At 39.7% G+C, this 27,943-nt stretch overlaps 1 protein-coding gene across 1 annotated transcript in view; it reads right to left on the bottom strand.

The window, feature by feature from the left end:
* Positions 1 to 232: 232 nt before the first annotated feature.
* Positions 233 to 27,943, bottom strand: part of LOC120638649 — a 95,993-nt gene continuing 68,282 nt past the window's right edge. Inside the window, exon 4 of the mRNA XM_039913282.1 lies at positions 233 to 636. Within this exon, the coding sequence (XP_039769216.1) occupies positions 461 to 636 (176 nt within the window). The 3' untranslated portion in view covers positions 233 to 460. The remainder of the gene's footprint in view (positions 637 to 27,943) is intronic.

Below are 27,943 nucleotides of genomic sequence, written 5' to 3' on the forward strand. Positions count from 1 at the left end.
AGGAAAATTTGAATACTTTTATCTTAAATACCTGAGTTGAAAATTTATATTTGGCATGAAGAGTCAAGGTGAGTGGGAGGGGGTTGCTAATGAGAATTCAACCTCATAAAATTTCAACTGGTAAGGTTCATAATTAAATGATATAATTCCAGAGACTCCAGAGAGAACAAGACACATTATTATATGCAGAAAAGTGGAGACACAAGAAAAAAATTAGTTTAATAATTCGGGAGAAAAACAATAATAATGCTAAACATTATGGAAATATTCAAATCAGTTTTAGAACTTGGGAAACTAGAAAATAATGAAGTCTTCATATAATATATATAATGTTAAGCAGGTTTAAAAAGACATTTATGGAGTCTGAACACATAAATCATCAAGCTAGGATGACATGTATTACCATTAGGGAATTGGCCAGCAAATTAATAATTTAATTTGAAATTGTTTTTGATAAATTTCAGCAGGAGAAATTCCAGTGGATTGGGGAAAAAAATAAACCAGATGTTTCACTGATCTCCAAATAGGAGACAGAGTCAAGAAAGAGGTGGTAAGTTTCCCCAGAGAAATGGGGTGAATTAGTTTTCATCTGTACATAGGGGTTTCCACTTCCTCCAAGCAGCTCAGAATAGGCACCTGTGAAGAAGAAAAGGAGAACCCAGAGAGAAACATGGAACCAATGGTTACAGGGGAAGTTTCTGCAATGACAACTAAAGTTTCCAGCTAGCAGGTATTACCGGCTATTACTAGCTATTACCTTAGTTTGTAAGCCATGTGTGGGACTGGGATGATATCCAACCTGACTGTTCTGTATCTTCCCCAGCACTTAGAACAGTGCTTGACACATAGTAAGTTGTCAAATGTATTATATTATTATTATTATCATTATCCAACAGGAGCAAAACAAGCTCAGAAAACCAAACGATTCCCAAGGTGAGAACAGATATATTGGAATATTACTATATTTTTAGTATATATACTATATTTTAAAGTACAATAGGAGGTTGAGAAAGGGTGATAAGGCAGGAATGGAGAAAGAGACAGAGATAGAGGCAAAAAGGCACAGAGAAATAGAGATAGAATCAGAAAGAGCAAGAGCAGAGTATGCTGAAAAGAGCAGAAGAAAGATGACAAAATGCAAGACAGACATACAAAAACAAACACAAATTCATATCAAGCAAGATACCTACCAGGATGGCTCAGCTGTTACTGTGTTTGTGCTGAGAGTCTTAATCCTGGCTTAGCCAGCCGATCAGGCATCAAATCACATTTCTAGAATGCTTCCTAGCCTGGCTGGGATCCTTTTGTATGCCACTGGACTTTTCCAGTTGTCTATGATGGGACAGTGCATATACGTTTAAGAAAAGGCTATTCTAGGACTTACAGGAAACACTGAAAGATGAAGCTGCTAACAGAGTAGAAGTGGAAGAATAAAGATTGTGACAGATTTATTTTGAGGGACCATGTTGAAACCCAAATCATGACCTTTGGGACCCCACTATGTCATGGCAAGCATGATAGTGCCTGGAGTAGAGAGCCCTGCCCTTCAGCAGCTGAGAGTGGAGGGCAATGTACTCCCCCTCATCCACCACTCTCCAACCCAGACTCTTTGCTCCCCACAAGTTACCTTCTAGCTGTACCTCACCCTCAATTCTCCCCCCCACCCAACCCCTTTGTCAAATTATATCCTATCAACCTCTGCTCCAAACAAAAACTCCTCACTCTAGGCTTCAAGGCTCTACATCACCTTGCCCCTTCCTACCTCTCCTCCCTTCTCTCTTTCTACCACCCACCCCTCACGCTCCGCTCCTCTGCTGCCCACCTACTCACCGTCCCTGGGTCTCGCCTATCCCGCCGTCGACCCCTGGGCCATGTCCTCCCGCGGTCCTGGAACGCCCTCCCTCCTCACCTCCGCCAAACTGATTCTCTTCCCCTCTTCAAAACCCTACTTAAAACTCACCTCCTCCAAGAGGCCTTCCCAGACTGAGCTCCCTTTCTCCCTCTACTCCCTCTACTCCCAATACCGCCCCCCTTCACTTCTCTGCAGCTTAACCCTCTTTTCCCCCCATTTCCCTCTGCTCCTCCCCCTCTCCCTTCCCATCCCCTCAGCACTGTACTCGTCTGCTCAACTGTATATATTTTCATTACCCTATTTATTTTGTTAATGAATTGTACATCGCCTTGATTCTATTTAGTTGCCATTGTTTTTACGAGATGTTCTTCCCCTTGACTCTATTTATTGCCATTGTTCTTGTCTGTCTGTCTCCCCCGATTAGACTGTAAGCCCGTCAAATGGCAGGGACTGTCTCTATCTGTTGCCAACTTGTTCATTCCAAGCGCTTAGTACAGTGCTCTGCACATAGTAAGCGCTCAATAAATACTATTGAATGAATGAATGAATGAATGAAATTCTTCTCCAGGCTCGGAACTCCCTCTTCCAACAAATTTAACAGACCACAGACCTCCAGAGCCCTCCTGAAAGCCCATTTCTTCCCAAATGCCCCAGTCATATAAACCATCAGCTTTCCCTAGTACTTATACCCATTCTCATTATTTATTACTTATGATTATTCAATTATCAATCCAATTATATATTTTCATTACTCTGTAAATACTTTGGGGTCTGTCTTCCCCATTAGAGAATGAGCTATCTGGGTAGAGAATGTGTCACTGATGGGTTTTTTGTTTTTTTTGTTATTTTCTTTCTGTGGTATTTATTCAGCACTTACCATATGTCAACAATAGAACAATCAATAGCCAATGAAAATAGACTGCTGCTGTAGTGTAGTCTTTCCCAACTCTCCCCTACTGTTACCACATGTGCCTATTCTGAACTGTTTGGAGGAAGTGGAAACCCCTATGCCCAGATGAAAACGAATTCACCCCATTTCCTTGCAGAAACTTACCACCTCATTATACCCATTCTCATTACTTATTACCTATGATTATTCAATTATAAATCCAATTATATATTTTCATTATTCTGTAAACACTTTAAGGTCTGTCTTCCTCATTAGAAATTGAGCTGTCTGGGTACAGAATGTGTCACTGATGGGATTTTTTGTTTTATTTTTGTTATTTTCTTTCTGTGGTATTTATTAAGCACTTACTATATGTCAACAATAGTACAATCAATAGCCAGTGAAAAAAGACTGCTGCGGTAGTATAGTCTTTCCCAACTCTTCCCTGCTGTTACCACATTTCCTATTTACCAATATTAACCAGGTAAAAATCTTATTTTCTATGGGACCCCTGGTTACTTTCTGAATGTAAATACAATGAACATTATAAAAACAAATGATGATATAGGTAAGCCAATAAAGAGAAACTATACTATTTAGCATGATTCAACAAGAGATGATTAAGAGTTTTTGATTAGAAAAAACAACCACAGTGAGAATAAATGAATTATGGAAAACATTTCTGAAGAGAAACTACATTATCTGATTAAATACAAGTTATTGTTTTATATGGCACACCAAGGGAATGAAATTACTCATCTCTATTGTATACTTGGATAGTGTGAATTTCCCAGCTGAGGAATATGACGTTTCATTTATGCTAAAATAACAATAATAATAATGTTGCTATTTGTTAAGCGCTTATCGTGTGTAGAGCACTGTTCTAAGCGCTGGGGTAGATACAAGGTCATCAGGTTGTCCCACGTGAGGCTCACAGTCTTCATCCCCATTTTACAGATGAGGGAACTGTGGTGAAGATAAGTTGTGACTTGCCCACAGTCACACAACTGACAAGTGGTGGAGTCAGGATTCAAATCCATGACCTCTGACTCCCAAGCCCGGGCTCTTTCCACTGAGCCATACTGCTTCCCAATTACCAGCTTTGTTTATGCCTCAAATAATAATATTCATTGTACCTATAAGTGATCTGTATTTAATCACTGGTTTGACTCATATTACATATTTTTCATTGTTATATCTGCACAACAAATGGTATGAACCTGAGAATTTGGGAGGCTTATTTATCTTTATTTCATTTTTCCTCAGTCACTAGTGCATAGGACTCTTCATAGTATTAGTAGTAGCTCAATTAAAACGGGTTCCCTTTTTACCCTTACTCTCATCCTAACTAGTGCTTCCCAGTTGATCTTCCATATAGCTCCACAAGTAAAGGTCTACATTGTATCCTCCAACTTTTTGCCCTTCCCAACTAGACATAGGTTTTTTTGGCTTGGTTAATAAAGTGTTTTATTTAGTACTAGTAGTAGGAAGAACGGATAAAGTAAAGAAGAGATAAAGAAGATCATACTTTGAAAAGGAATTGGCAAACAGAAAGTCTGCTGGAACTAACTCATCTCAAAACCAAAATATTTTAAATGTATATGACTCTAGCATGTTAGTTTAATTTCATTTCTATGAGCTAAAGCTGATTAAAGTTCATTTCATATCTTATTTGGTTTAAGATTCATCAATATAATAATAATAATAATATTAGTATTTGTTAAGCTTTGAGAAGCAGCGTGGCTCATTGGAAAGAGCACGGGCTTTGAAGTCAGGGCTCATGAGTTCGAATCCCAGCTCTGCCACTTGTTGGCTGTGTGACTGTGGGCAAGTCACTTAACTTCTCTGTGCCTCAGTTCCCTCATCTGTAAAATGGGGATTAAGACTATGAGCCCCACGTGGGACAACCTGATTCCCCTATGTCTACCCCAGCGCTTAGAACAGTGCTCGGCACATAGTAAGCGCTTAACAAATACCAACATTATTATTATTATTATTATTAAGCGCTTACTATGTGCCAAACACTGTACCAACCACTGAGGTGGATACAAGCAAATTAGGTTTACACAGTCATTGTCTCACATTGCGCTCACAGTCTCTACATCCATTTTACAGATGAGGTAAATGAGGCTCAGACAAGTGAAGTGATTTGCCCAAGATCTCACAGCAGATCAGTGGCAGAGCTTATATATTATAAGATCAAAGTTAGAAGGAATAAGAGAGAAGCCAATCACAACAAGGTTGCTTGAAAAACCAAGATTGCATCTACAAAAAAATTTAGAAAAAAATTAAAATCATCCTAGGAATGTCCGTTTCTGGGCCTGCTGCCTTTGATCCTGGGGAGAAGTAGATAGGAACCAAGAAATTCAGGTGTTCAACAACTTCTGACCCTGCCACAGAGAGCAAAGACTGAGCTGTTTGTTTTGCTGGACAGCTCTTAATACTTAGGATTTCTGGAAGTTGCCTTAAGTCACTGAGACAGTTGGAGGATGTATTCCAGACTCTGGACCCTCTGGGGAGGTCAGGCAGAGATCCTTCCAACTCAAGGATCCTCATGGCTCTGGAGCAGTTCCAAATGACTCTAAGGGGTGGCCCAGTTCAGTCCAAATCGTCTAAATTTAACAAAACCTTGGGAAGTGGCATGAGGCAATTTCTTCTTGATGCACTTTGTTTCACCTCACTAGAAAGTTATTCCAGGAAATTTCCAGGAAAGAAGAAACACATTTATTAACCAAGCCAAAAAAACCTGTGTCTAGTTGGGAAGGGCAAAAAGTTGGAAGATACCATGTAGACCTTTACTTGTGGAGCTATATAGAAGATCAACCGGGAAACATTAGTTAGGATGAGAGTAAGGGTAAAAAGTGAACCCATTTTAATGGAGCAAAAAAAAATACCCCAGTTACATTGTAAAGTACTTATGGGAAAGCCACAGATCTTGTATCCCAGGTGTGCCTTCACAAGTGCATTATGTTCAGTAGGTGCTCAATAAATGAGGTTACTACTACTTGGAAAAAAAGGCAAAAATAAACCAAAGAACAATATTGGAAAAGAGAATAAAATCAAACACTTTGTAAGGCTGTTAAAATGGATACTCATTTTTTAATCTCATTCCTACCATACTTATGAATTTTGATTATACAAACACTTTCTGTTGTGAGGTTCATTTTATCAATTGCATTCAGTCGGTGGTATTCATTCATTCAATTGTATTTACTGAGCACTTACTGACTGCAGAGCACTGTACTAAGCGCTTGGGAGAGTACAATACAACAATAAACAGACACATTCCCTGACCACAACGAGTTTACAGTCTAGATGGGAGGAGACAGACATTAATATAAATTATAGATTTGTACATAAGTACTGTGGGACTGGTGGGGGGAAGAACAAAGGGAGCAAGAAAGGGAGGCAAGAAGGGATAGGGAGAAGAGGAAAGGGGGGGCTAAGTCAGGGAAGGCCTTCTGGAGGAGATGTGCTTTCACTAAGCTCTTCATTGTGCCTTGACAGCTGTGTGCAGACCACTGTACTAAGCATTTTAATTATTGCATACTGATCTTTCATCCGGTATTTTGTGCTCAAAACTTGTACTATAAAAAGGATGAACATATTGGTTAATAGTATTTCTTTGTTTCATCATCGAAAGTGTTGATGCATACAGATGGAATCCTTCAGTTTTTGCTTTGGAGCATCATCAGCTTTTTTAAGCTGGTGTTTCACCTCAGCACATGCTACATTAGGATTTAGGGTCCGCTAGAAAGTTACTCATTATTTTCATGCTTTACTTTCCTTCACCCTTTAAAATAATTTAGAGGAAGAACTTGGGGTAGCCAAATGAATAAACCTGGTTTTAGCCTATTGCTTTTGCAAAGTGAAAATAAATTGCCTCATAAAATGCAATTATTTTGGCAAAGTAATTTTGCTTCTTCCTCAGGGAAATTCAACTTATTTCTGAAACCACTCGGCCACTGAAAGAAAAATAACAGTACATTTTATCTCTCTCCATTAACACACAACTCAGGAGATAGTGAAATCCATGCCCTTTTCATTGACCCAAGCTATTCTTTACATTTATAACAGAGAAAATCACTGGGGGAAGGCTGTTTTCTCCTCCACATATGCAGTATCCATGAGTCTTCTTTCCAATATAATGAAAACACAGTGGAAATTATGTTGACTGGTTCTTGTAAGACAGTTAACTGTCAAGTTTATTGATTAGGCAGTGAATTATTTATCAAACCTTATAAAGGAATATTTTCTAGGAAGTAATGGATGTTCATATTGGTGTGGGCAATAGTTTTGGGGGTTTTTCCTATTCTTTCAGATTTTAAATTTAAGAAGTTTTCCAAAGAACCAAAATCAAATTATGTTAACACTCAAATCATTTACTGGGCCCTTAATCATGGCATCCATCAATGGGCTAAACAGGACTAGTCTAAATAAGAAGCTGACTTTACTCCTTAAACAATAGGGAAAGGAACTGAAAAGGTCCCTCTGATTTTGACTTGGCTGACCACATCATCTTGGAACAATCAGAGGATCTAGATAAAATTTTTCAGTATTGATGGAGATTAAGTTAATAGATGGTATCAAGTGCTTCTATAATCAATCAATCATATTGAATGCTTACTGAGTACACTCTGCAATATAATTGATTGAGAATCTTGTATAAGGTCTACAAGCACCCTGTGGTGGACATTACTATGTCCTGTATTTGTCCTCTATCAGGCATGCAATGAAGAAGCAGTGTGTCTACTGGATGAAGCACAAGCCTGGGAGTCAGAAGGATCTGGGTTCTAATCCCTGATGCACGTCTTGTCAGCTGTGTGACCTTAAGCAAATCACTTGAGTTCTCTAGGCCTCGATACCTCATCTGTAAAATGGGGACTAAGACTGAGACCTGTGGGGCAGGGAGTGTGTCCAAGTGTTTAGCTTGTACCTATCTACCCCAGAGCTTTGCACATAGTAAGCACTTAACAAATACCATAAAAAAAGATCATGTCCATATGACTATCATGGCCTACTATGGTCTGAGGCCCCGCTGTGATTCTTCAAAAGTATTACTGAAGATGTCCTTCCCAGAAGCACCTAAGTCATTTATTCAGTAACTCCTATGCTTTGTCAGTACATACATAAGACATCAGCAAAGTACTATGTATTAACTAGTCTGAAAAAGACAAAGGTTATCAGCCCTTGCACACCTTGTGTCCATTTGTTAATAGAAGTTTAACAACCATCAAGACAATAGGAATATAAACAAATCCTGGTACATATTCCTGACTTTCCTTTGTTTATCTTAATGATTCTTTATCTTAATCCAGCCTTCCCAAAATTTTTCAATAAATTCCTTTGCTGTTTCTCAAGCTCTTGGCCAAGAGTCTGTTGAGCTCAGTAGGCTGGGACTCAACCTGATCTGGTTCCAAAGTAAAGGCCAAGAAATTTAGCTTACTAATCTCATTTTTTCTGTCCCAATTTCCTTCTTTGTATTGGCTGAGGTCAAGCTAAGACTATTATATTTGTTATTAATAATAGTAATAATAATATGTGTTAAACACTTACTAAGTGCCAAGCACCACTCTAAACTCTGGAGTAGATACAAGGTTATCAGTTTGGACACAGTCGCTGCCCCAATGTATGTGGGAGGACAGGGACTATGCCCAACCTAATTGACCTGTACCTACCCCAGAGCTTAGAACAGTGTTTAACAAATAACATAAAAAATGATGTCTGCTTTTGGAAATTTCAATACAAAAAATATTTTTCTTCCTTTCTCCTATGTGTTAATTTTTTTCTTTTTTCTATCTTTTTTATGATATTTGTTAAGCGCTTACTATGTGCCAGCAAGTGGCTGATGCAACAGTCTAGCTGTGGTGTGAAAAAAGATTGGAACAGTCTGGAAGCAATTTGGAGAGAAAAGAGCAGATTTGGGATACATTTATGCAGGGAAAAAAAATAGGATTTGGTAGTAGACAATGCAATGCGGCCTAATGGATACAGCACAGGCCTGGGAGTCAGAAGGACCTGGGTTCTAATTCTGGCTCCTCTATTTGTCTGCTGTGGGACCTTGGGCAAATCACTTAACTTCTCTGTCTCAGTTACCTCATCTATAAATTGGAGATCAAGGCTGGGAACCTCATGTGGGACATGGACTCTGTCCAACCTGATGAGTTTTAGCTATCCCAGGGTTTAGGACAGTGCCCGGCACACAGTAAGCACTTAGCCAATACCTTTTAAAAAAGTTGTCAGAATGGGAAGACAGCAAGGGATCCATGATGACACCGAGACTGTGGGCTCTGGTGATGGTCAGATGGTGATGTTATTTACAGAAAGGGAAAGGTCATACAGCAGAAAAGCAGCACAGTCAGGATTAGAATCCATGAACTTCTGACTCCCAGGTCTGTGGTCTATCCTCTAGGCCATTATGCTTCTCCAATCCATTAGTGAGGGATTATGTAAAGAAGCAACCCCAGGACCAAGTTATAAAACAAGAGATATAATGAACAGAGGGCTTTCTGCAAATCTGATACAAAAGTTAAGCTCTGTAAAATCCACATGGGCAGGAATCGTGTCTACAAACTCTACTGCATTCAACTTTACCAAGCACTAGTGCAGTGTTCTACACATAGTAAGTGCTCAGTAAATATCACTGATTGATTGATATTATGTTTTATAATCTGTGAGATATATGAGTAATCTGGAGTCTTGGGCAACCTAAGAAATAATTAAATTTTTCTGACTTCAATGATCCTCATTCATCTCAACCATGACACTGGGGAAAGAAATATTGTGCTTCATGAGACATCTAAACCCCTGTTATTAATCAATTTCACACATGCACTAGAGTTTAGTCATAAATTCCCTCACTTAAAGTTACATCTCAACAAAGAATTCTTGCCAGACCTAAGAGAATAGAAGAGTGGAGGACCTCAGGCAGCAAGAAGGGGAAGAACAATAAAATGAAGAGCAAAAGCAATAAGGAGAAGCAAGATTACTTTTATAGAATTCAGCAGTAGCAAACAACAGTAGGAAGAGGAAATAAAATCAACCTAAGAAAATTTACTTTATAAGTCCATGAGAATATTGGCTATGCAACTGCAGTAGAAATTGATTTTTGTTAGTTTTGTCAAACTGCTTCATTTGCTAATTCTGTTTTTATCATTTAATATTGATTGAAAATCAATAAGCAGCTGGACGTTGAATAGAATGCTTATGGCCCCTGATTCCTCCTGTTTCTAGTTGCTAGTAACATTCTTGTTCCTTGGAAAATGAATGAACTCAGCTCTCTAATAAATCATAAACTGAAACTGGCTAACCCATTGCCTCTCCACCCATGTGAAAGATCCCTAAGTACTGGGACTGAGCCTCACCTTGTGATCTTCAAGAACTTGGGAATTCTTTCATTGTGACCTCTTTCAAGTATGAAATCTCTCAGGCCAGAGTTTGAAAAAACATGTCAAATTTAATCACTAGCCAAATTCTTGCTATGGAGGTTTGATGTTTGCTTTTCCCAAGAAAGTTTCCTCCCAACAATGTCTTATTTCTTCTCCAATTCTCTCTTCTCTCTATCTCCCTGCTTGTTTTCCCCCCTCTCATTTCTCAGTTAATCTTCTTTCTTTCCCTTAGGTCTCTATCTTTTTTCTTTCTAGTTTTCTGTCTCCTGCTCCCCAGGATCCTGCCTCCTGGAAGCCTTTCTCTTTCTTGGCTCTTTTCCTGGAAGTCCTATACTGTACAGATTCCCCTCCCCAACTTCAAATTGGCACTCAAAAATGAAAACTAACATATTTAGGCCTGTTTGTATAGGGTTGTTCCCACTTGAACTGATACATATTCATGACTTGCTACAGATAGCTACCTAGAGACATATCAGCCTCCCTTCATTCGACTCCTTCGCCCTTTTCTGACCTTTTTCTCCTTGTAAATTTGCCAGGACTGTTGATCCCATCCACTAGAAGTCTCACTATTTTCTGAGCACTTTGTGATTCCTACTCAAGTTTAAAATTTGTCACCTCTGGCAGCTTACTTCTTATGGGTGATCCTCCAAGAGTGCAATTTGTAATGGGAGAAGTGCCAGGATTGTAAATACTGTGGTGGAAAAAGATGAATGAAGGGAAAGAAGAGGGTGAAAGTAGTTGAGGAGCAGAAGCTCCTCTACTTCCCAGACTGACTATTGCACACACTGCTAGGATATGTAACCTCATGGTATGTGGACCTGTTTATAGATAGCACTTGGTCTCAGGAGTAAGAGCTAAGTTGGATCTGGTCAGTCAGGACTGTGTTTTCTCTGAGGGATGCACACCCTTCCCTTTTAGGAAGAACACAGTGCTGGACAGAGGTGCCAGGGCTCCAGCAAGCGACCTGCAAGTCTGCCCACAGATGTCCAGGCAGAGTCTGATAGTTGGCAAGTCAGACCAGCCTTAAAGGATCTTGTAATCACCCTGGTCCTCTCTAGGATTCCTTGCTGACCTAGCAATCTTCTTTCCCCTGCATTTCATTTTGTTAACCACAAACAGTTCAATTATAGGATGCTTTCCTGTGACTCAGTTTCCTCATCTGCAAAATGGGGATTCAATACCTATTTTCCCTCCTAATTAGATTTGTGGGCCTATATAGCACTTGATTAACTACCCCATTGCTTAGAACAGTGAAACCCCGTTATTGGGCAGGGATTGTCTCTAAATGTTGCCAAATTGTACATTCCAGTAGCTTAGTACAGTGCCCTGCACATAGTAAGCACTCAATGAATAAAATTGAATGACCAGTGCTTGAAAAATCATGTCAAAACAATGAAATTTAGTAAGCACTTATTTCATAATTACTAATTGTTATTATAGTCCCTTCAACTTCATCTCTCCTACTGTTGCCTTACTACTTTAATCTGAATATTCAGATTTCTGCAGAAACTCAGTGCCAGGCATTTAATATATTATAAATCTAGTGTTTCTCCTGATCACTTAGAATCATCAGCAATGGCCGCCAGAAGCAGCGTGGCTCAGTGGAAAGAGCATGGGCTTTGGAGTCAGGGCTCATGAGTTCGAATCCCAGCTCTGCCACTTGTCGGCTGTGTGACTGTGGGCGAGTCACTTAACTTCTCTGTGCCTCAGTTCCCTCATCTGTAAAATGGGGATTAAGACTGGGAGCCCCACGTGGGACAACCTGATTCCCCTATGTCTACCCCAGCGCTTAGAACAGTGCTCGGCCCATAGTAAGTGCTTAACAAATACTAACATTATTATTATTATTATTATTATAGTTGGACGTTAACACCACCACATGATATCATCTCTGCAACCTAAAGACACATCCTGTAAAGGCATACTGTAGTATCTCAGGTGGCAGAAATCCGAGGGTGTTCACCCAGCAGTGAAGCCAATATTGTCATGGCATCCTGTTCTAATGCTTCCCTCCTGCCTTGGCTAACAATCAGTTAAATCTCCTATAAACTCTTTGAAAATGTATCCCAGGTGTTTCTCATTCATCTCCAAACCGGTACCTCATGGTCTCCCCCCACTCCCTGCACCTGTTTCTAGTGCAGTTTCTTTTAACTTGTTTCGCTATTGCTATCTCCCTTCTCTATATTATAGTTTGCACTGCCCCAAAAGTGTGGGGACAAAAGCAGGGAGGGGTGGGGTAGGTCAACCATGACCCCATCTCTCCACCCCTGGAAATCCTAAGGGGAAGGAGGTGCACGTAGATGGTGGGCCTCAGAGGTGGGGAAAGAGCTTGTTGTGGGCATGTAACGTGACTACCAACTCTGTTATACTGTAGGCAGGCAAGGTGTCTACCAACTCTGTGATACTGTACTCTCCCAAATGCTTAGTTCCATGCTCTGCTCATAGTAAGAGGTCAAAAATACGGATTGATTGATTTTTAGGGCACGGATTGTAGTGCATGCGAGGAAACCATTGGGAGAGTTTCAAAGGGGAGGGCGGAGTTGTGGGAGGTAGGCATTGGGTGTGGGAGAGAGGCTGGAGGAAGAGCAGAGTTTACCCAATCACCAGCCTCGAAACTAAGAGAACATTCGCATGCGACACCATGGCAGCAAATGCTGTCCCGTACCCCCAGAAGGAACTTCTCAGTCTTTAACTTTAAAGCTGAAAATTCATTCATCTTTTTCTCAGAATACATAGAGAGGCTCTACTTAAAATTGAAATTATAATAAATATGCACAGAAACACTATCTCAAAAAAACAGCAGGTAGCTCATGATCGCTAGGAAGAGAGGCAGTTCAAAGAAGCATTAAATATAAAACAGGAGTACTAAATGTAAAAGTAGGCCATCCACAAGGGGATAATTGCTGTAAAATTTTGTTCTGCATAACACCAATTAATGGTTCAAGAAAAAGAGGTCCAAATTGGGGGGTGGGAGGGAGATACACTCTCCCAGGATTAAACTGTATTGATCAAAACACAATTTTTTAAAGATTAAAATGGCCACTTGGGTTATTTTCAAAAACACCAAGGATACAGTTGAGAGAGCCTCTTGGGTGTGATTAAAATTGAATATGTAGATTTCTCTGCCATGTTGACAATCACTTACAATAAAAAATCAGAATGAGAAGGCAAATTGTCTGAGGGGACCATTGAGACAGCTAATAGATTCAGTCCAATACATTCACACAGCGGGAACCAAATTAAAATGTAGAAGAATTCTAATCGAGGCCAATTGGAAACCTTTGCTCCAGTGCTCACTTGGAACATGTGTGCCGTTTGCAAACAGCTCATCCTAAGGAACTTCAAGCAGCAAAATCATTAGTTACATCAGACAAATCTGGATTTTCAAGAGAATAATAAAGATTCATATGGCATAAATAATTATGAAAGACATTCTCTAACCACTCATTCAAGTAACTTCAAGTAACCAAACCACCCTTATCAAGTAAGATATTCATAGATTGGGTCTCTCCCCTCCCCACCCAAATAGGCTCAACACCCACTGAACTTCTGTTCTTGGATGAGTGGTAGGAGAGGATCCATTGGCTTTTTTGGAGAGACATAGAAGGAGGAAAACAGGGAAATGGAGAAGCAGAGGAATTGAGGAATGACTAGCCAATCTCTTCTTCCTCCTCTTTTGCAATCATTTACCAATATGGTGGTTTCAAGAACCATTTCCAGCCTGTTTTCTGGAGTTTGGGGCACAGTTCTTCATCTACACTGAAAAACTCCAGGATCCAAACCTTGCTGCTATATCACAGGTGAGGGTTGCAGGGCAAGGGGAAGACCTCATTACCTCAGTGTGAATGACATGAGCCAGGTTTGTGTTGACTGTTGCTCTTGTCCATCTGCATATGTGGGTCTGCGTTTGTGTCTGACTGAACCTGTCAGTGTCTGTTTGTGTGTCTCACTGCCCCCCCAACCTCCTTCTCTTTCTGTTTCTCTTTCGTGCCTTTTCAGTCCCCACCCCCTGGAAATCCTGCCCAATTTCCTACCAACCTCTGCTCTGCACTACCTTGGCCCTGTTATCAGAGCAGTAAGACAACACTGTTGGAAATTCCTTTTCATCATTTCTTTTTTCATCTTACAAGTTAATAATAATCATGTGTGCTTGACAGAGTAAATATTGTAAATTTTACATAAATTTTCTCTTTATCCCCAAATACACTTCCCAGCTACTTCCCCAGTGTGATACATATCAAATTGGAAAAAAAAATTAAGAACTTTCATTAAAGAATAATCATTTTAAATCCACAGACAGTCGTTATTATATGGGCTCGGTATCATTACAAATATTTCCACATGCCCTACTTGTGCAATGCAGTTACTATACAGACACAGACCCTAAGTTACTGCCATACTTATCTGTAGAATATTTTTATTTTCTTGGTTTGTTTACATTTCAGAACAATTTGAAACACATGTTATTAGAGGAGAACAAACATAATTCCTTCTGGTTCTCACATTGACATATTCTCTTTCTACCATTTTTTAATTTTACTTGTCTTATGTTTTCAGTACAACCTTCTAATTACTTGAAGAAATGGAGGTCAGAGTAGGGTAGATGATTAAGATGCACAGATAATTTTTAAAAGCATTTTATGTAAAATCTTCCCTAATAAATCATTTTCACCAAGCTATTAACCAGCACAAAAATGAACTGTCTTGATTTTCATCCCTACTCTCTACATAATTCATTGTGCACAGAGAACATTTCTACCAACTGTGCTTTGTATTGTTCACTTCCTAGTGCTTATTACAGCGCTCTGCACACTACTGTGCATTATCACTGATGGGTTGATTGATGTGAGTGTTGTGGAAAATCCATCCCAACATCACCTCCCAACTTCATCACACCTATTATTCTTGGGTCAACAGCAAGTTCAGTTTATTCTCAGAAATTTCATCCTAATAAAGTTCAGACTGAGTAGAGAAAGCCACCCTAATGTCACAGGCCAGTCACAAAGGCTGTTCCCCATTGCTTGCCACTCCCTTTTCCCAAGACTGGCCCAAATTTCCCCAAGACTGGCCCAAAACGTAAAGTCCCTCTCCTGCCCAAGTCAAAACCGAGTTCAACCCCTTCTGCATTCCCAAGTGAGAAAGCAAAGGGAAATTTAGTATTAACAGCAGTTAAAATAACGGATGACTGAAGGTTACTATGTTCTAGGGTGGACAGGGTATACCAGAAATCTCCAGATAAATTCAATCCTTAAATCCAGTTATGAACCATCTTGATTCTCTAAGTCAACTATTTGGTGCAATTATGAAAAACACCTGGGCTCACCTGAGAGGGACTTCTTAAATCACTACCTTTCTGGGGCAGTGTGGAACCTGAAGAATATCCCTCAAATCCCCGTACACAGGCCCTAACAATAATGTACTCCTATACCATTTCTCATTGTTCCTGATGATTATATTCTCCTATTCTTTTCCTATCTGTTTATCTTCCCCAGCCTCTCTAGATTAAGAGCCAGCTGTGGGATAGGGAGCAGACTGATTCAGTATCCTTGTACCTTTTCCATTCCTTAGTATAGTGTCCAGCCCAATTAAAACACTTAATAAATAGCAAAGCAAATGCTAAAAAAACAAGTAGAAACCTAATTTTTGAATTATTAATAATGCAATTATAAAAGTAATAATAATAATGTTGGTATTTGTTAAGCGCTTACTATGTGCAGAGCACTGTTCTAAGCGCTGGGGTAGACACAGGGGAATCAGGTCGTCCCACGTGGGGCTCACAGTCTTCATCCCCATTTTACAGATGAGGTAACTGAGGCACAGAGAAGTGAAGTGACTTGCCCACAGTCACATAGCTGACAAGTGGCAGGGCTGGGATTCAAGCCCATGACCTCTGACTCCAAAGCCCGTGCTCTTTCAACTGAGCCACGCTGCTTCTCTGTCAAAGTAAAGAACTAACAAAACTAACTTCAATTTCCCCAAAGACAGTATTTAGAGACACAGAAAGAGTAGTTCACAGATTCACCCATGATATTTTAAGCTGTAGGCATTTACAAATAAACTCTGAACCTATTTTGAAAAGTTTATAATCATAGGTGGGTATGTATATATAGCCTATGTTTTTTACAGTACTGTTTTAAAAAGTATTTCAAACACTTCAGAAAGTCTCTTCAATCCCCTATGTTTTGTTTCATGCTGTTCACTTTTATTATAGGTTCCACAACGGTTAACCATTATAGGTGGGGAACACGTTGGGTAATTCTGTTGCATTGTAGTAATAATTAATAATAATAATTGTGGTAATTTTTAAGTGCTTACTATGTGCCAGGCCGGGTCTTAATCCTCATTTTCCAGATGAGGTAATTGAGGCACAGAGAAGTTAAGTGATTTGCCCCAAGTCACCCAGCTGATAAGTAGCAGACTTAGAATTAGAACCCACGACCTCTGACTCCCAAGCCCATGCTTTTTCCACTAAGCCACGTTGCTTCTCAAATAAAAAGCGCTTACGGAGGTCAGAGCACAGTACTAAGCACTGGGGTAGATAGAAGGTAATCAGAAGCAGCGTGGCTCAGTGGAAAGAGCATGGGCTTTGGAGTCAGGGCTCATGAGTTCGAATCCCAGCTCTGCCACTTGTCGGCTGTGTGACTGTGGGCAAGTCACTTCACTTCTCTGTGCCTCAGTTCCCTCATCTGTAAAATGGGGATCAAGACTGTGAGCCCCACGTGGGACAACCTGATTCCCCTATGTCTACCCCAGCGCTTAGAACAGTGCTCGGCACATAGTAAGCGCTTAACAAATACCAACATTATTATTATTATTAGGTTGTCCCACGTGGGGCTCACAGTCTTAAGAGAAGCAGCGTGGCTTAATGCAAAGAGCACGGGCTTGGGAGTCAGAGGTCTTGGGTTCTAATCCCCACTCTGCCACGTGCCTGCTGTGTGACCTTGGGCAAATCACTTAAGTTCTCTGTGCCTCAGTGACCTCATCTGTAAAAAGGGGGATTAAAAAATGTCCCACGTGGGGTGGGACAATCTGATTACCCTCTATCTACCCCAGCGCTTAGAACAGTGCTCTGCACATAGTAAGCGCTTAACCAATACCATAACGTTTTAATCCCCATTTTACAGAGGAGGTGACTGAGGCACAGAGAAGTCAAGTGGTTTGCTCAAAGTCACCCAGCGGCCAGGTGGCGGAGCCGGGATTAGGAAACGCTTAACAAATACCAACATTATCATTATTAAACGCTTAGCCCTGCGCTCTGCACACCGTAAGCGCTCAATAAATAGGACAGAGTGGATGAATGCAGGGATGGTCTCTATCTGTTGCCGAACTGTCCATTCCAAGCGCTTAGTCCGGTGCTCCGCACATAGTAAGCGCTCGATAAATACGATGGAACGAATGAACGAGGGCTCAGCGAAGGGGCGGGGCGGCGGCCACCAGGGACCCCGGCGCCGAGGCGCGTCACGTGACTCGGCCGCTGTCAATCATAGCGGAGCCGCGCCCGGATTGGACCACAGTTCAGCCCCTGCGATGGGATTGGTAGAGCCGGTAGGCCGCCCGGATATTTCAACCAATCAAACGCCTCTCCCCTCTCCAAACTGTTATCGCCAACGTCCCCTCGGCGACTTCGGTTCCCTGCACGGTTTGGGTTTAGTCCATTCTGATGATGCTCCTCAGTTGAAAATTTATGCCGATCCTTCCCGTAATAAAGGTGTTAAAGTTATGCGCATACCCAGTTCGATTTTAAAAAAAAAACCAATTCTGGCACAATGAGAAATAATGATATTTACTACACCCTTTCAGTGCGTGAAGCATTGAGCTATAGGCTGGGGGGAGACAGAGGATAAAAGGCCCCACGGAAGGCTCACCGTCAAAGAGGATGGAAGGGGGACCAAAACCCATAGTTTTTCCCTCCCTTACATGGCTCAGGACCTTGCAAATCTAACATCCTGCCTACCAAATCTAGGCTTTTAAAACTCTACAGTAAAGGAAAAATAATAATGCTTTTTGCGCTCTGTGCTCATAACTTAGATTGTCAAATGTTACTCCTTTCGGCCACATTAATATGCAGAGAACTCAGCCTCAGAAAAGTTATCTTCACAAAACCATCCCATTACGTAGTAGGTGGGACCAATTTGGGGCCAAACCTATGTTGTTTTGGACTACCACACACGCCAACCAGTTTTAGGAAAAACCGACGCTTCTGGGAATGGATGTTCTACAGAATTGATGTTTTGAATGTTGTTGGGGTAACATTAGTGATTTTACTTAAAATGTGTGCCTATAATTGACGCTGCTAATTGTGGAGTTGGTTTACAGCTGTGTGAAAGCAAATTCGGGATCCGTAAATGATACACGGTTTTCATGTAAAATCACCTTATTATACTGATTTGTGTTGCCTAGTTAGCCGAAAAGCAATATCTATTGTCGTTTATGAAGCGCTTACATGAATATGGAAAACAGGAAATGATGGTTCACCACAAAACCTCAGCAGCACAATTTAGTGGCTGCTTTATGGAAATTGCTCTGTAATTATTGGAATAGGCATTTAAGAATATTTTTTATAAGCACTGGGTAGAAAAAAAGTTGAAAATGCATAGGTGGAATGATTGGAAAGACTAACAGAAATTAGGAGAAAAAATTTACCTAACATCTGAAGAAAATTAAGATGTATTCTAATAATGAATCTGCAAATTCAGAGGCAAGATTATTTAAAACAATAATCCTATATGGTTTGTTTCTGTTGCAGATTAAAAAAATATACTTTTGATAGTTGCAGACATTTCCTAAGCCACCTTTCATCAGGGTGACAACACCATCACCCAGTCTGCAAGGATTAAAATAATACACTTTTGTCAAAGCTATTCATGCTAGCCCACTGTCTCTTTATTCAAGGATAGACAAGAGGTAGAAAATTCAATTCTAGAAGACCAGTGTCCCCTTTGGGACACTTGAAGCAGCGTGGCTCAGTGGAAAGAGCATGGGCTTTGGAGTCAGGGCTCATGAGTTCGAATCCCAGCTCTGCCACTTGTCGGCTGTGTGACTGTGGGCAAGTCACTTAACTTCTCTGTGCCTCAGTTCCCTCATCTGTAAAATGGGGATTAAGAGCCCCATGTGGGACAACCTGATTCCCCTGTGTCTACACCAGCGCTTAGAACAGTGCTCGGCACATAGTAAGCGCTTAACAAATACCAACACTCAAGCAAAGTATAGCACTATTATGATATCAAAATTCAGACCAAACTGCAAATCATTAAAGCAATTGCAACTGCCACCCCTCTATGCTTATGACACCTGGATCTATCAAGAATGCCACATTTGATTTTCAGAGCCATTTTAAAAAGAGTACTTATGTGCAGCACCTACATAGAGAAATAAGAGAGGATCACGAACAATGAAGGATCAGCATCACATCAATGCTCATAAATTGTACCTTCTCCAGAAGGGTTACATGAGTAGATTGGACTGAACAGTATACCCAGACAACTGTTTGGTTATGACTTGAAAATATGTAAACGTAGACAGGGTAGGTGGAAGATAAGCTTTATGGACATACTGAGGCTAATCCTCAAATATTGTGGTCAAGCAATGGATAATCAGAAGAAAGATCATCCCAGAGGCCCCGGCCCCAACTTCTTCTGTGGCCTGGGAAAAGTTTTCCAAAGATCACTGATCACTACTTTGAAAATTGATGGAAATATGAAAGAAAGAGGAGGAATGAGTATCAGGGAAGCAAAACTTAGCCCAATTATGTTTTCAAAATATTCTCACATCAGAAAGTACATTTATCTACAAAGCAGTGTTGCCTCGTAGAAAGAGCACATACTTGGAAGTTAAAGGACCTGGTAACCCTGGGCTCCACCACTTGTCTGCTGTGTGACCTGGGTCAAATCACTTAGCTTCTCTGTGTCTCAGTTCCCTCAACTGCAAAATTAGCATTCAATACCTGTTCTTCCTCCTCCTTACACTTTGAGCCCCCTGTGAGACCTGATCATCTTGAATCTATCCTAGGACTTAGTACAGTGCTCGACACAAGTACCACAATTATTATTACTGTTCACAGCAGAATGTCAAAAATCACCCTGGGCCAAATCAGGTCTACATAGAGTTTGAACTGGACAAGTGGGAACTATGCAAAAAACTTCAGGTTTACCAAAAACCTTTTCCACGCTTTGGCAACTGTGTGTGTCAGATTTTGCTGCCAGGCAGGAAGCGGTAAAAGGTAGCAAGGCTAGAAGGGATGTATGTATGGTGGTGGTGGTGAAAGATTCCATGCCTTAGTGATTTAGTCTTTTAATCCACTCTCTGAAATTGGAGTTCTGAATGGGAGTTTCATGAACTATTCAATGACTAGTTCAAAAGGCTGGCATGGCTTTGGGCAGACTGCAAGGCAGACTGTTGTGATATAAGAGCACCTCCAACGCCATATGGTGTGCAACATCTTACGTGGCCATGAGAACTAGCCCTGAACTAGACCTACTTCAGCAGATGCATCAAGCAACTGGAAAATTCATTCAATCGTATTTATTGAGCGCTTATTGTATGCAGGTCACTGTACTAAGCACTTGGATTGTACAGTTCGACAGCAGAGACAATCTTTGCCCAACATTGGACTCACAGTCTAAAAGAGTAATAATAATGGAATTTGTTAAGTGCTTACTGTGCCAAGCACTGTTCTAAGTTTTGCCAGTGACACCTATGATCTCACAAAATCAAATGGCAGAACATGATTGCTAACAATGAGGTTCTGGAACTCAGCTCACCAACATCGAAGCAATGTTCACAGTAGCATAGCTCTCTTAGGGAGGAAATATGAGGCAAATGGACAACAGAAGAATACCCAAACAATTGCTCTAAAGTGAACTGAAAGGAGGTACACAGAAACCAGGCTGGAGGAAAAATTGGCTCAAAGACAGAGTGAAACCATCATCTCAAACCATAGGAAACAGTGGTGGACCACTAGACACCTCAGCAGTAGACAGATCTGGCCTGGTTGGTAGCATTTGAGAGGATTGTTTTTCCTGAATCAAGGCTTTATAGAGATTCTGATAACAAAATGAGGAATAAAAATAGAGGCAGACTCACTGACAGACAAACCCAGTTAAAGACGTATCCTTAAATTCAGCAATGTGGCAGTACACTGACCACACCTACTCGTAAACATGGACAGAATCTTACTGTCAGTTGCAATACTTTTTTTGTTAAGTGCTCACTGTGTGCCTGGCACTCTACTAAGCATGTGGTAAATACAAACTAATCTGGTTGGACACAGTCCATGCCCAATATGGGGCTCACAGTCGTAATCCGCATGTTAGAGATGAGGTTAATTGACTTGCACAGAGAAGTTAATTGACTTGCCCCAGGTCACACAGCAGACAAGTAGTAGAGCTAGGATTAGGAACCCATGACCTTCTGACTCCCAGGCTCATGTTCTTATCACTAGGCCATGCTACTTCTCATACTTTTGAAAATAAAGTTAGATATAAGCAGTGCAGATACACAATACCGAACAGATATTGCTGCCAGAATGTTCCAATTTAGTACATGATTTGGGTAAACATAAGGAAAGAATAGGAGAATACAAGTGAATTGAGGTGCCTGAAAACTGTTATAATGCAGTGCAGTAATGTTTCTTTCAAAAGCTTGTTCAAAGCAAAATCAGGGATTGCCTCAGCAAAGCTATCTCAGCATTGCACCAGAAGCCATTCCCAACACATTATTATTTACTGGTAACTGAATTTCATATGGGTTTCAATTGGTTTCCACTGTCATGCTAATGAATGTCAGAGAAAAGTCAGAAAAAAGACTGAAAAAAAGTGTCAAAGCAGAATGCTTAAAACAACTCTCTTAAATTTCACCTGGTGTGACAGAAGCTGAATTCTTTTTCAACTATTTTCCTTCCTCTAACCTTTTATTTACTTCTGAAACAGAGGCTTGCAAAACACATTTTTTTTGTGGAAAATAAGCAGGCTTTTGATGCATCATTATGTAGAAAGAATGTCTGAACTAGAAGCAAAATCAATCAATCATTTACTGAGGACTTACTATGAGCAGAACACTGCATCAAGTGTTTGTGAAGAGTACAATATAAGAGAGTTGGCAGACACAGTCCCTGCCCACAAGGAGTTTACAGTCTAAAGGAAAAAAGACATGGGAAACACAAAACAAACTGATGAGGTAAAAAGAGAATAATTAAAAGCACCTAAGGAATTTAAATTGACAATAAATTCTGCTGATGACTGTAAACATTTTGACAGGAATTTGAGTACTTTCTGAAAGCTAATAAATTCAATTCTAAAATTGTGTTATTTCCAAATATATCAGAGAAGACCCTGTCTAATTGTAAATTATCAGGCAAGGGATTAAATTTTTGCAACTTTTTAGAACCTATTTAATGGTATTGAAGAATTTCAATCATAGTTGCAATTTTGGAAATCTTTTTTAGGAATAAAATAGTGATTAATTGTGCCTAGCACATGAAGTAAATCCATTATGGATGATATTTAAGAGATTGAAGGATAGAGAAGGATAATGGATAATGAAAATTTGGTTATTTGGTGGACCACAACAAATTATAAAAGCAAACAAGAGAAAAGTACTGAAACGGAAAAAACTGAGGAAACAAGTCTACTGCAGAGTGCCCTGCATTGTTACTGATAACAGATACAGTAGGGAAAATTCAGGAACAAAAATGAAACAAATGAAACAAGCAATTAAAATTAAAGCAAAATGAGTAATTTTCAATGGATAACAAAAAAGATAATAGTGGATTCATAAGGAGTCAGTTGAATTGGAGCCTGATAAAAGGTTTTCAGATCTTCTTATGAAACTGCCTCCGGAGCACAGTCATCAACCATATTTAGATAATTGGCTCAACGACTTTGAATGATGCTTGGAGAATGCCAGTTTGGAAACATTGCACGATGGATCAGGAATGTGGCAGATGATAGATTTGATTTGTATCCCCCAAAAAGAAATGGAACATTTTTCCATTCCATTTCTTTTGGTCACTTACCTGTTCACTTCATACATTTTAATAAATGCCTGTTCAAGTTTCCTATTCTATCTTCTGGTGATACGCAGCAAAGATGCTACTTCTCTACATGTATTTTCATGGTCCAGACACAAATCAGTGTAACTATCTCAGAAGCTGATAGACCCATTCAAAGCACCATTTAGATGGGGTTATTTTAAAAGACTATTAGGGCAATTGTTTTCTGCTCCTGATATTTTATGTAGTGCACACACACCTAGAAGGTGAAAGATACCAAAGTATATACTGTCAAGGTGTTGATTTGATGTTCAACATCAGAGAACAGGATAGGAAGTTTGAACAGAAACTGATTGAAATGTATTAAATGAAGTGGCAGTAAAATAAAATTGAGGTAAATCTAGATTGTAGAATATTTAGGAAGATAGTTGTCAGCAGTAAAGACCTAAATACAAATATAAGAGTAAAAACCCAAATTTCCCAAAAAGAGAATACAAGATTATAAGGCATCAGGCAATTTAACTTCTTTAAAGTGTACATTACAAAAATTTTGTATGGGAAAATGTAATTTTACATGTTTACTTTAAAAAAAGTGATATTCATATTAGAAGGCATAGCATGAATAAAAAGGAGTACTATCAATTAATGGAATTTATTGAATGCTAACTGTGTGCTGAGCACTGTACTACATTACAATAGAGTTGGCAGAAATATTCCCTGCCAATTGCAAGCTTACAGTCTATAGGATGAGTTTACAGTCTAGTGGGCAGAAATCATTATTGTGAGGGCACGAACACTGATATTTTGATACTAATAGAAAAAACAAAATCTCAGCAGTTTCTCAAAAACAAGGGTCAGGAGCATTAACGATGTAATAGTATTGTCAGAATGGTGTCAAAATACATCAACATCTAGGTCTAGGAAAATGATAGCAAACATATATTATTTTTGTTATTGTTATAGTATTTGTTACTATGAGACAATCACCATTCTAAGCATAGGGGTAGATACAGAGTTAATCAGGTTGGATAGAGTGCTGTCTCACATGGGGCTCACAATCTAAGTATGAGGGAGAACAGGCATTTTGCTCATAGGCTGGAGTTTTTAGTATTTGCCTTTGCCCAAAGAAAATCATGTTTACGAATGGATAGTCACTCCTTGCGAGAACTAATAATAACCTACTGATAATTTTTAGGAGACTGTGTGATATCACCACAATTACATGAGCTATTTTTTAAATTACTGTTATATGATATGAACATATTATGTTCTAAGGATCACATTGCAAATTTGGATCTTGAGGTGGATTTCTTATCTGTAAATTACATTTTTAAAATTACAATCATAAAATATGGGATAGGCTACAAGTTAAATTCAGTTGGTATGAGTCTAGAATTCCAATACTCATTTGGGATTTAGTCATGAATTAAATAAAAAAGATAAGAAACTCTTTGAGATAAATCAGCAGGAAGTGCCTATTCTCCTCATATTAACTATGATACTCTGACTACATGAGAGTAACTTGGCTATAAACAAAACAAAAATACAAAAGAGTGAGAGATGATAGCCACTAATTAGTACTAACATAGAAAGAAATAAAATCTTATAAATAGTTGCGAAAGAGACAACCTAGGATTGTGGATTATTGTGATTTTGTTATGATTGTGTTAGAATTCTCTTTTAATGCCCTGAGAGTACTTGCAAGAAGACTATTAACGTTATTAAGATCTCTGATCTTGTTGTCTTTTCCGAGAGCCAGGGAGACATGCAGACCTGGGAAGCCATGGGAATGGGAGAGAGACCTTTCTATGTGAGGCTTCTGCAGCCAGCCCTGAGAGGCTAGTTCCGGAATGATCCTCTCACCTTCCAGAGACAGTTAGGCTTGAGACAAGAGATGGTGACAGCCATAGGTGGTGCAAGGATTTGGGATGTGATAGAGTTCCCCAAACCTCTCCAGCCCTAGAAGGTAAGTGCTGGAGAGTTTGGAATCCCACGGAGGATAATAAGGGTGCCAGCACTCAAAGTGATTCTATGAGCTCTTTCATCTGAGATTTAGGACTGAGAACCCCTGGAAAATCAGAGACCCACAATTAAGTAACAATGAATTTAAGAAATGCATTATTAGAGGAGTTTTTTTGCATGTCATTTCCAATTTGGGATACCTTTAGACAAATGGAGGGATAATAGCATTGAAATAAAGTGATTATTTGCAAGAAAAAGGGAAAGCTCTGAATTATGAAGCTACAACTCAAGAATGGGAGGATCACCACCAAAATTATTACTTAGGAGGAAAGTAGGAATTAAACTTACAAATTGGAAATTAAACTGAGGAAGGAGTCATTTAACAGAGACAGGACAAGAAAAAGTGGTCCTCCCCACAACTTTCCTATCACTGTAGACAATTACTATCCTCCCCATATCACAAGTCCATTAATCTTGCCTCATTTGTCTCATTCAACCCATATAGTCAGTCTGTCTAATATGTCGACTATCCCTTCTCCATCCAAATTGCTATGCTGATCAATAAATGCTTAGTACAGTGCAAGTGCTTAGTAGCAGCATGGCTCAGTGGAAATAGCCTGGGCTTGGGACTAAGAGGTGATGGGTTCAAATCCAAGCTCTTCCACTTGTCAGCTGTGTGACTGTGGGCAAGTTACTTAACTTCTCTGTGCCTCAGCTACCTCATCTGTAAAATGGGGATTAACTGTGAGCCTCAGGTGGGATAACCTGATTACCCTGATTACCAGTGCTTAGAACAGTGCTCTGCACATAGTAAGCGCTTAACAAATACCAACATTATTATTAGTAGTTGTAGTATAGTGCTCTGCACACAGTAAGTGCTCAGTAAATATGACTGAATGAATTTATATCCCACTTTAACTATGGCATCAGATTTCTCCTTACCTCTCTGCCTCCACTTTCTACCCACTCCACTCCATACTTCATTCTTCTGACCAGGCCATTTGTCTTAAAAAGCAAAAAAAGTCAATTTCTACACACTCCTCAAAAAACTCCAATGGGTACCTATCCTTATCCACATCAAACAGAAACTCCTCACCATTAGCAATTCTTCCAATCCTACTTTATCTCACTAATCTTATTGCAATCCAGAAGCCATACTTTATTCTAATGCTGAACATCTTGCTCTGATTTCATCTGTATCATGGGCAAGGGTCCCACTCTCCTGGAATGGCCTCCCCCTTCATATCCCATAGACCATGATTCTCCCCACCTTCAAACATTTCCCTGATTAATCCCTCATATCCCTGTCCTATTCATCCTCCCCTCTGTTTCTCCTATTGACATGGGTGTGTACCTCTTCAACACGTTGATATTAACCCCACACCCAGATCCACAAGACTAAGTATAAATCCTTTTACTCTGCCCTTCCCCCATCTGTAACTTATTTTAAGGTGTGTCTTCCCCTCTTTGCTGTAAGCCCTTTGTGTGTAGGGATCATGTCAACCAACTCTAGGGTACTGTGTTCTTCCAAGCATTTAGTACAGTGCCCACCTCACAGTAAGTGCTAAAAAAATACCATTGCTTGATTGATTTCTTGTAATGTCTTGCCATATCCAATAATATAACCTAGAGGAAATGGTTTTTCACTGGCATTAATCAAATGGTTCTATCTAGTGAACAACCAATAAAGAAACTATCTGCAGTGGACCATTAGCTTTTAATGAAAGATAAAGACCATTTTATAATAAGTGGTATTCCCTGCTTCACCAATTTGTTGTTGATATACTTGCAAAAATTGAAAGTGAATGATTACCCTATATTAAATTATATCAAGCATCACTGAGAGTAACTGAATACATGCACTTAAGAGATGTAGTGGCCGATGATGGAAATCAAAACTGTGTTGATTAGTAATCAATGTTGCCCTTAACATTCAGGAAAATTCCAAGATACAGGTATAAATATATAAAAGATGGAAGAATACCCATTAACAAATCTCCAGGGCAATCATTTAGTTAGCAAGTGTGGATCTAACAATAGAGTATTTTGCACAGGGATATCTTTATGTAGCAATATAAGGATAACATTAATAATAGAACAGTCCAGGAAATAAATATTCTTTTGTACCTAGTTAAATTCTACAAATAAATTGTTATTTTACAAAACATCCTATGGTTCTTTATTAATGAAGTAGTATCTTCCTGGGCCATGGGCCTGGGAGTAAGAGCACTTGGATTCTAATCCTGGCTCTTTCACTTGCCTACTGTGTGACCTTTGGCAGTCACTTTGCTTCTCTGTGCCTTGGTTTTCTCATCTATAAAATGGAATCAATTCTTGTTCTCCCTCCTACTTAGACTCTGAGCCCCATGTGGGACAGGGACTGCTTCTGACCTGATTATCTTGTATCTATCCCAGCACTTAGAACAGGGCTTGAAACTTAGTAAACAAATACCATAATCATCATCAATATTAGTTATGTTTGGGAATGGTGGAGGGAAAATCAGGAGAGAAGAAAAAGTGGGGAGAGGATAATAGTAGATGGGGGAAGGAAGTGATACCAAATCCAAGTGGGCAGACTATGGTCTATTTCACCACTTGCTGAAGTTCTTCTTATTGTTACCCTGGGCCATACAGCCATTTCCCCCTATTGGGTGAACCAAGGTTGTGTGAGTCGGTAGATGGTTACAAGAAGATGGGTGGCTTGTGGTGGATGGGTAATGAGAGAGAAAAGCCATGAATGGAAAGAGAGTAGGGAGTATAAAGGTTGCCTAGAAAAGATAACAGAAATAAATGAAATGAAAGAATATTGGAAAAGAAAACAAATACAATCATTCTTTATTATGGCACACTGCCTATTTAAGATG

This window comes from Ornithorhynchus anatinus, chromosome 10, assembly GCF_004115215.2.
Source record: "Ornithorhynchus anatinus isolate Pmale09 chromosome 10, mOrnAna1.pri.v4, whole genome shotgun sequence".
Classification (NCBI taxonomy): Eukaryota; Metazoa; Chordata; class Mammalia; order Monotremata; family Ornithorhynchidae; genus Ornithorhynchus; species Ornithorhynchus anatinus.